Source organism: Ctenopharyngodon idella, chromosome 5, assembly GCF_019924925.1.
Source record: "Ctenopharyngodon idella isolate HZGC_01 chromosome 5, HZGC01, whole genome shotgun sequence".
NCBI lineage: Eukaryota > Metazoa > Chordata > Actinopteri > Cypriniformes > Xenocyprididae > Ctenopharyngodon > Ctenopharyngodon idella.
The window spans coordinates 36,445,829-36,457,807 of NC_067224.1; the positions used below are offsets into that span (position 1 = coordinate 36,445,829).

At 39.3% G+C, this 11,979-nt stretch overlaps 1 protein-coding gene across 3 annotated transcripts in view; it reads left to right on the plus strand.

Annotated features, from left to right (window-relative positions):
* Positions 1 to 11,979, plus strand: part of sema4c (sema domain, immunoglobulin domain (Ig), transmembrane domain (TM) and short cytoplasmic domain, (semaphorin) 4C) — a 208,532-nt gene extending 196,553 nt beyond the window's left edge. For all 3 annotated transcript variants that reach the window (XM_051894155.1, XM_051894154.1, XM_051894156.1), the window contains 9 exons: positions 188 to 339; positions 2,205 to 2,380; positions 2,652 to 2,796; positions 3,919 to 4,132; positions 6,478 to 6,593; positions 6,776 to 6,933; positions 7,207 to 7,298; positions 8,782 to 10,771; positions 10,863 to 11,979. In XM_051894155.1, the coding sequence (XP_051750115.1) occupies positions 188 to 339; positions 2,205 to 2,380; positions 2,652 to 2,796; positions 3,919 to 4,132; positions 6,478 to 6,593; positions 6,776 to 6,933; positions 7,207 to 7,298; positions 8,782 to 9,683 (1,955 nt within the window). In that variant the 3' untranslated portion in view covers positions 9,684 to 10,771; positions 10,863 to 11,979. The remainder of the gene's footprint in view (positions 1 to 187; positions 340 to 2,204; positions 2,381 to 2,651; positions 2,797 to 3,918; positions 4,133 to 6,477; positions 6,594 to 6,775; positions 6,934 to 7,206; positions 7,299 to 8,781; positions 10,772 to 10,862) is intronic.

An 11,979-nucleotide genomic window follows, 5' to 3' on the forward strand; every position in this document is an offset into this window, starting at 1 on the left:
CGATGTACAGGGAACAGGGGCCTGATCTTTCCAGCAGGGTTAATCCGAAATCAGCTCAATAAACAATGTCCCAAGGTGGATATTTAAGATCTTTTATCTGTTTCATCAAGTAACCACCAGCCCCTTATCTATTAAGTGCTGTGTCTCCAACACATCCTTCCATATCTTCCCCTTTTGTCTGGTACAGAGCCAAACTTTGTGGGTTCGGCGCTGGTCCGGGAGAGCCGCAACAGTAAAGATGGAGACGACGATAAAATCTACTTCTTCTTCAGCGAGAGAGCATTGGAGCTCGACTGCGACAGCGATCTGACCGTTGCACGGGTGGCACGTGTGTGTAAGGTGAGAATGTAAACTCTGAACTCACATACACCAGAAGTATATGACCAGAAGGTTGCTGAATGAGGGGTGCGAGAATTGATGAAAAGCTAATCATTAATTAAATCAGATGTAAAAATAAAAATAAACAAATGGAGTTGCACAATTAATTTTTTTTTTTTTTAATGTTTTTTTTTTTTCATTTTTATTTTGTTATACAAACTATATAGACATATACTATATATATATATATATATATATATTGTATATGTCTATATAGTTTCTATTAATTTTATTTCAGTTTCTATTCCATTGCAGTTAACGTTTTTTTTGTTTGTTTTTTTTTTTTTTCAAGCAACAAAATTGAGAGGCTACTCACTGCAGAGCCATAGGTTGAGTATAACCTCCAGCTCCCCATCTCTGGAGCTCTAGCTCCCCCTCCCTCGACCTACTGTGGGCATGATGGGTGGAGCTGCATCCCCCAACCACACCCTAACCCTACCCATAACCCTATCTCTCCACCCATTAAACAGGTTAAGCTCCACCCTTGAGCTCCAGAGAGGTCATTTGGCTCTGCAGCGAGCACCACTTGACAAATTTCGGAAACACTTTATTTCGATGGTCTACTTTAGACATTCTACTAACTATAAGTACCTTTGCAACTACATGTCAACTAACAATTAGAGTATTAGTAGACTGTCTTCTTAATATCTGCTAACACTTTATTTTGATGCTCCTCAAACAGACATTCTACTGACTATAAATAACTTTGAAACTACATGTTAGCTTATTCCTCTAACCCGAACTCTAATACCTAACCTTAACCTAACACTAACATTTTACTAACAGTCTTCTAATACTCCAATGAGAGTTATTTGACATGTAGTTGCAAAATTACTTACAGTTAGTAGAATGTCTAAAGTGGACCATCGAGATAAAGTGTAACTTGAAGTTGGGAACGTAATATGCGCTAGGTTCACTTTATTTACATTCACATTTGCATAATTTTCAGCAATCATGTGTACAGAAGTTTATAACATTTAACAAATATTCCACCAAAATAAACGCTCAAGCATTTGACATGTTAAAAGTGCGAGGGTTTTAATATTTTGAATATTTAAGACATAAATATTTGTATTGTAACTTGTATCCAACAGTATCATCTGTAAGCACTCTATCATTATCACATGGCACAAGCTGATTGGCTTCTGCTGATCCTGCAGCCAATGAGATTGCTTGCTCAATATTTAAATAGTCTGGTTCATTGTTTGCTGTAAGCTAATCCTGCTGAGCGCTATCAGAGTTCCTCTGAAACCCTCAACTTCCCCCAGCTCCACCTGCCTAGATCTGCTACAGGATTTATGTATGTATTTTTTATGCAGCAGCAGCATATCTTACATGCTCACAGCAGCGTTTCTGTGTATCTATTAGCAGTAGCAAATCCATACTTGCTCTGCAGCAGCAGTGTAGCAGATTTAATCCACCAAGACAATTAACATTGCCATATTCAATAACTATTCAGAGAGTTGTCATAATTGAAATACATATATTTTTAGTTTAGGAAACCCCTCCCTGCTGGAAAATCCAGCATAATCCAGCGTGAATTCCATGTTGTTCCAGGCTGGTTTATGCTGATATAGTGCTGGTGGACTAGCATAGTCATGCTGTTCTCAAGCAAAACTGAGCTGGTCGCTTCCGCTTCCCGGCAAACCAGCATCCCATGCAAAACATACCTTATTCTGGTGACCAGCAATGCTGTATTTTTTCAGCTCTAGGGCAATTAGGCAATTAGGGCAGTTAGCTCTAGGGCAATTGTACTTGTTTGAAGTGTCCTGCAAATCACTTTGAACAAAAATGTCTGTTAAATGGCTACTTGCTTCACTTTTCAGGGAGACCTGGGTGGCACACGGACCCTGCAGAAGAAGTGGACCACCTTCCAGAAGGCTCGGCTGATGTGTTCTTTCCCCGAGCGCCACATCACCTTTAATAACCTGCGGGCCGTCTTCACCCTACCTGGGGCGGACTGGAAGAGCACTAGTTTCTATGGCATCTTCCATGCGCAGTGGTGAGCGAACCCTCCTACCATGCCAGTCCGTGTCATAAATATTTCTCTCTCTTCCCCTTCCTGACGTAGTTGTGAAAGTCGGTCTGTCCTCTGTGTCACCGTGCCAAACGCCCAGCCGTGTTCCTCAAGTGTAGAAAATGCTGCACTGTCATTATGTTGACAGTAAGGCTATTACTGTAATAAACCAGCCAATGCAGCGCAGTCATTTAGTTCAGACTGACTGACTACTTTTTTCTCTCTTTCTCTTTCCTCACCCTTTTTTCTCTCTCAGGGGGGATGTGGATGTGTCTGCTGTGTGTCAGTACCAGATCGGAGAGGTGAAAAATGTGTTCGACGGGCCGTATAAAGAATACAGGGAGTCGTCTCAGCGATGGGTCCGATACACTAACACTGTGCCCAGTCCACGACCTGGAGCGGTGAGCTGAACAGCCGTTGAGATGAGAGGTCGAGAGGGCGTCCGTGACTAAGCACTAGGCTAAAAATAGCACAAGATTTTTGTACACACAGTAATATTTCACCCCTAAATGAAAACTTTATTCCTGATGGAATATAACATTTTATAAACATCTTAATAAAGATAATAAGTTAGATTATGTCAGAAAAGGTTTGCAGAAAACATCATTTGGACAACTTTTTTATGTAATTTCAGGTAATGTAAATATTTTGGGAAGAAGAAGTGCAAAAGTATACAGTGATGTTGCCCAGGGCTGTCATTCAGAAGTACATTGAAAATACCATTTACAGGACCATTCAAATGTTTATTGAAATTAATACTTTTATATAGCAAGGATGCATTTAATTGATCAAAAGTAAGAGTAAAAACTTTAACATTGTTATAAAAAAAAAAAATCTATTTCAAATATTCTTTTGAACTTTCTGTTCATCAAAGATAGTGAAAAGATGAAAGTATCACGGTTCCCACAAAAATATGAACTGTTTTCAACAATGATAATAATAAGAAATGTGTCTTAAGCACAAATTCAGCATATTATAAAAATTTCTGATGTGACTGAAGATTGGAGTAATGATGCTAAAAATTCAGCTTATATATTAAATATTACTGTTTTTACTGTATTTTTCTTCCTTTTATTCCAATTCAAAGTCCAGAGCTGCGTCCAAAATCGCATGTGCTCTTAAATAGGTACTTTTTTTTTGAGTAAGCAAAAAATAATATGTACTTCATGAGTAATTACTTTTACATAGCATGAGTATGTGTAGTATGTCTGTAATCTGAATGTACTACATTCACCTTGTCATTATCATGTGACTTACCAGCATCAGTTGCATCGCTTCAATGCCATTCACAAATCCTCTCCAGTTTTTGCCTACTTTTTTGTGAGTACTGTGAATTCGGACATACTTCTTTTGCCACATACTGTTTTTCACCTACTATACAGTAGGGAAGTTTGCGATTTCAGATGCAGCCCAACTCATGAACTGACAGGGAGTCAGTTTGAAGTTTTGTAAATATCAAAGGATTACACAAATTGAGCATACTTAAGGCAATCAAGTAAAAATACTTTACTTTCTTTCTACAGTGCATCACAAACTTTGACAGGGAAAACGGCTACAACAGTTCTCTTCAGCTACCTGACGCTACGCTAAACTTTGCCAAGAAGCATCCACTAATGGAGCTCAGGGCAGAAGCTCGCCCCCTGCTGCTTACTAAAGGCATCAACTTCACCCGACTAGCAGTGGACAGAGTGAACTCACTGGACCAGAGATCCTACAACATGCTCTTCATAGGCACAGGTATGTTATAGATGGTTAAACGCATATGTGGATCATTGTACGAAGTGTTACACGGCTAATAAGAGCAGTGTTTCTTTGTGAAGAGAGTTCTTTGACAGTCTTCTGCATCGTCCTTCTTGTTCCTTTGTCCTTTTGTGTGCAAATATAAATAGAGCAGCCAAAGAAACCATTTTATTAGCCATAATGTTGTATCTAAGTGGAAATGTCACCTCTGCCAATTGATTCTTGTCATGCAGGAAGGTCAGTCCTTGAAATAAAAATTGAAAAGATGTATTTGGCCTTGGCTCTCTCATAAAAACACGCTCACACTCAAGGCTCAACCTTCATTGGTATCCAATGAGTTCAGTATTTCACCAGTTCCACATAAAAGACAAATACATCTAGACAAAACCTAGTAAGTTGACATTAAATATTTTCAGAAAAATGACATCCTGTGGGTTTTGCTGTTTTCTTTATACTTATTATTCAGTTTAAAGTGTTAGTTCACCCAAAAATGAAATTTCTGTCATTAAGCACTCATCCTCATGTTGTTCAAAGACCTTCTTTCATCTTCGCAGCACAAATTAAGATATTTTTGATGAAATCCAAGAGGTTTTTTTTATTCCCTATATAAAGCAATGTAATTCCCAAATTCAAGGTCATTCTCCTACGCTGTTTACGTTGTATAGACAGTGCAGGCTTCCGTGTTTCAGTGCCAATACTGAGCCGGCATTCGGAAGTAAACACGGAAGCGCTACACTGTATATACAACGTAAACAGTGTAGGAGAATGACAGGGTAGAGAAGAAATTGTTGAATAAAGTCGTTATTTTTGTTTTGTTTTTGCGCACAAAGAGTATTCTCCTCACTTCATAACATTAAGGTTGAACCACTGCAGTCATATTGACTATTTTAACAATGTCTTTACTACTTTTCTGGACCTTGAATAAAGGTAATTATGTTGCTTTCTATGGGGGATAAAAAAAAAAAACTCTCGGATTTCATCAAAAATATCTTAATTTGTGTTCCGAAGATGAACGAAGGTCTTACAGGTCTGGAATGACATGAGGGTAAGTAATTGATAACAGAAATTTCATTTTTGGGTGAACTAACCCTTTAAGAATAACTTTAAGAATTATATTAAACATCATACTAATTAAAAGACCATATAAACCTTATTATAAACTATATTGTTATACGTTTAAAAATGTATTTGTCATATCACTTGACTATTTAAAATTACTAAGGCAAAAGGGATTTATGACATTATAATAATTTAGAGACTACATGAATATTATTTTAAAATATATTTTTAATACAATATATATTCCTAAATATATTTTTATACTTTTAAAAAAGTATTTGTCATACCACAAGGCTATTTAAAATTACTAGTGTAGACAAAAAGGTTTTTTCATAATATTAATTGAAAAACTACATTAATATTATTATTATTATATAACATTTTTATAATAAAATATACATTTTTATATAAATTTTTATATTTGTAAAAATGCATTTGTCATACCTCAGGACTATTTAAAATTTCTAGTGGAAGCATAAATGATTTTATGACATATTAATTGAAAAACTGCATGAATATTATTATAAAATATATTTTGTAATAAAATATAAATGTTTTAAATATATTTTTATATTTTTTTAAATGTTTTGTCATACCACAGGACATCATTTTAATTAAAATATATATTTAAAAATATTTTTTTAAACTTTAAAAATGTCACACCGCATGACTAGTTAAAATGACTAATCGAGTCAAAAAAAAAGGCCTAAAATATACACTTTCCCCTTATACATTCAGGTATAGTTAAACCCGTTTTAAGTGCAGGCAGCACCTGAGGCAGATTGTGGGTTTGTGTGTGTGTGTGTGTGTGTGTGTGGCAGAGAGAATCAGAGTCTTGGATTGAGGATTAAGAGTGAACATAGATACTCTGACATGAGCAAAAGTGCCAGGGTGGATTTGTAAAGCACACCCTGTAGCTCTTCAACTCTCCTCCGTTATCCCTTTTCCACACGTTCCCTTTTTTCTCCCAGACTGAGAGAGAGGTCAGTGGCACATTATCTGTGACAAGCACTGTGTGAGAGGACGGGATAAAGTACACACACAGAGTTATGATAGGTCACGGAACCAGCTGGGGTGTATTCAATTTTCCTGCCGGTAATCGGCGTAACCTTGTTCCTAAAATCCAATGACGGAAAAATATGCCACGTGTTGATGATACATTAATGGACTATTTGTCTCTCCTCTCTTGCCTTTCACCCTCTCTGTCCCCATCCCATTATTCCTCCCCCTCTGAATATAATCTATCCCCCCATCTTTCCTCCCGGTCTCTGTTTGTCGTTCAGCGGATGGATGGCTCCAGCGTGTCGTGATTTTGGGTTCAGAGGCCCATGTGATAGAAGAGATCCAGCTGTTTGATCGGCAGCAACCGGTGGACAGCCTCACCATCTCGCACAGCAAAGTAATTTCTGATCTGTTTTCTTGCTGAGCCAATCTCTTTGAAGCCAGCTCTCCTGCCTGACTAGCATTAATCGGTTTTGTTCAGGAGTATGAAACCAGAAAGCAGTGATAACTGAAAATAATTTACTTTCTTGTATTGTTTTCCTTCATTTATTACTAAATCTTCCCATTCTTTCTCTGCAGAAGTATTTGTACATTGGCTCACGCTCTGAGGTTCTTCAGCTGCCCTTGGCAAACTGCAGCCGGTACCATTCACAGCCAGACTGCCTGCTGTCCAGAGACCCGTACTGTGCCTGGGACAGCGAGGGACGCGCTTGTGTCCGCATCGACCTCCACCGCGGGTAAATTCATCTATCTTTTGGTTGTACTGCTAGCATCCTTGCACCAGCTCCATCTGCTCCTTTTCCCATTTCTGTTATGTCCTCCTCTTGATTTTCTTTTTGCTTCTACTTGCTTTCCTCCGTCCCTCGCTCCTCATCATTTTGCAGGCTTTCCCTTTCCACCCCCTCTGTTCTCCTCCACAGGTCCCTCTTTGTACTTTTAAGCTGCATCCCCATAGCAGTGTGTCTAACAGCCTTCTGACACATCGTCAATATTTGTGCTCCCCCCCACAGCTCCACATCCACACTTTCGCAGGACCTCATGCTGGAGAGGTTCAACCGAGGAAAAGCCAAGTTTGATAAGCCTTTCTCCATCCCCAGCCCTGGTATGTCAGACTTACGCTGCCCCCTACAGGCCCCCCTGTAGTGAGCGGTTTTCCATTAGGAGACACGCACATTTTTAAGCCACAAATAATAACAAATTTAATTTTAAAATTACTTTTATATTTTGAATTAAATTAAATTAAATGAATTAAGTAACAACATAATAATAATATAATGTAAAATATTAACAATGCACTAACGTTTAACGTTAACGTCATAATCAATGTCATAGAATTGACCTACTTGAGATGCATGAGTCGAAGCTGAATAAACTAAGGGCCAGATTTACTAAACGGAAAATTAGCGCAATTTTAAAAAAATCGCAGATGGGAGTTGAAAGTTTTGCGCGTGCTCTACTGACAACATGCAAATTAAAGAACACGGACACAGCCAGATCATTTCCATAATGACCAACGCAATCTACTAAGAGCAGCGCAAATTAGCGTCTGGTTTAAAGTCCCCTTGAAATCAAAATGTAAGTTTTTTAACTTTTAGTATGGATATGTTAGCCTTAAGGTTATGAATAAGCTGGTGTGTTCCAAAACAATGACAAAATTCGCATTTAGGAGATAGGGTTAGAAAAACTTACAGTCTCTCACTTCCGCTAAAATGGAGCATGGATTTTCATGACATCACCGCGGACTTCAGCTTCTCATCAGATCTTCTGTCCAATCAAATGCTTTCTAGAATCTAAAGCGTCCCGCCCCCTACATTATAAATAGATGCTGAAGCTGTGGCTGAAATCGGTCACTTGTTCACACATTTACTATTTTCTACATGGTTAATGGGACTATATGCTGGATAGGGAATGATTAAGACAGTGTAAATATGCTTTCCTTTGAGGCGAATGAAGTCTGGTTTCACGTTAGTGTCACCACAGCGCACACAGTCTGCTCTGGTCCAGAGAAAGGATAGCACAGAGCGGGTCATATCCACGAGTCGGCGCAGACTACAAAACATATCGGACACATCAGAATTGCTATTTTAAAAAAGGGGAGGAGCTGTACTATATGTCCCACCTTGTCTTCCTGTTTCAGTTGAAATTACGTCAACACACTGAATAATGCTGCGCATTCCAAGGCACTTCAATGGGCTTTTAAGACATGCTTTTTTTGGGCGGTAAATAATGGTGCAAATACCAGTAAATTTAGCACAAGCCTTAGTAAATCATCTTGCATGATTCATTTAAATACTCTCCTTCCAAAAAATTTGCGTCTGAAAGGGAAACTCCTACAAATGCATATGCAATAAGGTCAGCCGCAAAAATAACCCTGTCCAGGCCATTTCAGCGCTAATTTTTCACTGCGTGTAGTACACAGTAGTTGTTTAACGCCAAATAAGGGTTTACGCTTACGCATGCTGTTAGTAAATCTGGCCCTTAAACAAAAAGCCATGTAAAAAAAAAAATACACTATTTTAATTAATGTTATTTCAGTTATGTTATTATTTTAAAAGTAATAATATATATTTAATATTTTTTTCCAGATCATTCTAGGTTGAGAAATGTGACTGTGGTCGTTGGGTCGGATCTGGTATTGCCCTGCAATCTGGTTTCCAACTTGGCCCAGCCCTTCTGGGAGCTCAACGAACGTGAGCTCGCCCTGGTGGAAGGTGAGGCCATTGGGCCGCGATTCGACCGAGCACTCCGCGCTCTCGTTATCCCCCAAGCCGGTTCCCTTCAAGCGGGCCGCTATATCTGCTACTCAGAAGAGCAAGGGGTGAAGTTCCAGACGGAGAGATACCAGGTCGCAGTGGTAGCCAGCGCGCCAGTCTTCATGGAGGCCCGCGCTCCTGATGGCAGCATGGGTTTATTTTGGGTGCTGGTGATCACGTTGGGTGCCGCTTGTCTGTTGCTGCTAATTGCGTCTTTGTACCTTCGTAGAAGACTGAAGTTGGCACTGGGCAAAGGGGCAGAAATGAAGCCGTTGGAGAGCACTTTAGTGTACCCCATTACTTTACCCAAAGAGCCTCCCAGCCGTCCATCGTTCGTGCCCAGCAAGATGGCGAATGATGAGGATCGCTTCTGGGAAACCGGAGCTAATTACTACTACTCGGACGGTTCCCTGAAAATCGTGCCCGGACATGCAATGTGCTCCACCGGTAGCTCGGCATCTCCGAGTGCTATTCCTGGTCAGCCCATTCACTCACCGAGCAGGTTGAGCCTCACCAACATTCGAAACTCAGGCACCAACGGATACATCCGCCTGAATCTGAGCACCGCCGGAGAGGAGAGAGCGAGCACTGGATCTGGAATGGGCATGGGAAGCGGACTTGGGCTAGGCGGCCGAGAGAACGAATACACCAGTCCTTTCAAAGAGGAGCTCCGGAGAACTCTGCAGCAGAGGAGCGTGCTTCCCGACGCCAATCCCGAGGAGTCTTCTGTGTAGACCTTGCAGGAACCACAGAAAACCTCACCTACCTCCCTCCTGCTTGGGGAACTCTCTTCATCTTACTCGCGACCTATTTCTTCTCTGTCAACACTTCTCTGCCATGGCAAACATCTCCCGTGCCATAAGGCCACCGACATTCCCTTGGATTATTCTGGTTCTCATACGTACTAACACTCAACCGAGACTGAACACATCTCGCAAAGCTTTTGTAAATGTCTATATTTAATGGATCAGACCGACAGGGCCTCGTGTTGATCTTGGCTAACAGGCGAACACAGGTACATCTCTGAGAGGAACCCAACCAGCCAAATGTAGCCGCCAGTCTGATCTGCGTTGGGGCAGACGTCTGGCAACCTAATCATTTGGCAAGATGGAGGATACAGAGCTTATTTTTGATGTCCAGAGGTTGCTTGCCTCAGTTAAAGCAGGTGTTTGGACATGTTTTTTGCACCCTTTTTATGGGTAGAACACATGAGAGAGGAGACGAAAAGGACATGCATAAACTTAAATCGCAAGATGACAATCACGCTCTTCTCTCAAGAGGAAAGCAGAGGAGAAATTGTTAAAGAGAAGAGAGGGGAAAAAAACAACTGAGTGAGCTGTAAAATCGAAGCAGGACTTTATGAACAAATGCTTTGCCTTTCTTTCTTTACAGCTCAATAACTTTTTTTAAACTTTGTCTTTTTTCTGAGAATGTGTACTGAGACTTGCAGCACTAATATATTGTGAGGTTTTTTCATGTCTGTTTATTGCAACTGTTAAAGAAGGATTTCTTCTTTTTTTTACGATTAATAGTTTCATCTGAAATGTGAAAGGATTACCAGTGGTAGTAGCATGAGGAAGGCGTGAACAGAATGTTGTACTAAGACTTTGTTGGATGTGACAGCAAGTGCATTATTGTATATATTTGGCTTGAACTGCCAAATTAAGTACAACCCCAGTGTTTGCCTACATGATGATGGAATGAAACTTTACTTTTGGAATGGTATAGAAGACTCCGCCCATGTTCTAAAGCCGGATTGTTCTACATGAAAGGGATCCTTGATAAAGTCCAGAATGAGGAAGCTACGGCTGATCAAACACAGGTAAGACTACAGCAACCATATTTTGACTTGATCGTTTATGTCGTACCATATAAAAACTATTAACTGACTATATCTTTCTTATCTCTTTCAGTGTGGGCTTTGCAACTCTTAAACAAAGACTAAATACAAAAACAGGGTGAAAACAGAAAGGACATTTCATTCCATTGACTTTGATTGTGAAGACAAATGAAGGAAAATTTGATTATTCATGACCCTGTGGGTGGAGAGGCACTACGATGCTCATCACTGGTCCATACTTTGTTGCATGATGTTCTGCAAAAATATATTATATAAGTTTCAACAATAAAACAATAGTCTCATATTTAAAAAATAATATGAAAAAACTTTTCGTACCTGTGCCTCTTCACCTTGGGTGAAGCCAAAGCAGACTGCAGACATGTTTCTTCTCTGTTTCCTGTTTTTCTTTTTTTTTTAATTCTCTGCTTTATGTTTTCTGGAATTTGTCCATTGCACAGAACTCAATTATTGTCTGAAATCTTTGTTACTACTGCTCTTGTTTTGGTGGAATGCTATTCTTTGTGGCATGAGAGCTTTACGATTTTTCAAGCGGCTTTCCATTCTGTCATTTGCTCTTTTCTAGTCTACAATCTAGTGTGCGCCACATAGCATAAGAGGGAAGTTTATACTTGTTAGAAAAGATCTTTGTACTAAAAAGTACGCTGAGAAATGTCAACAAGGACCGAATACTTTCTGCCAGGCCTTCTCAGGGTGGCTGTCTTGAAATAATTAAATTTCACTGTTCTTAATTTCACTAATCGCTTTGATAAGCCTGTCTGGTGACTTAAAGTCAGACTTTAGTCTGACATGATTTCACTGAGCGACCAGAAGTGTTGCATATGCTTGTTTGCATCATGCATGGCTTTTTTGTACTGACCAGTATTCCCTGCTTGATAAAAAAAAAAAGAAAAAAGCGGTCATCTCAGTTTATTCGGTTCATCTCACATGGCTTTAAATCTGCTGTTTCTTTGTGAATTTTTGTATTACAAATTTTCTCTTTTCTTGCATTTCAAGATATCTTTAAAAATGTTGCTGTTTTTTTTTTTTTTTTTTTTTTAGGTAATTATGTTAAGTAACTTATTTTGCTTGTACAAAAAGTTGATATTTATTACCATTGTACATATGCCCTTATTTTTTATATATGTATATATCTACAGAAAATAAAAGTAGAGATCAGTTCACAGTGAGAA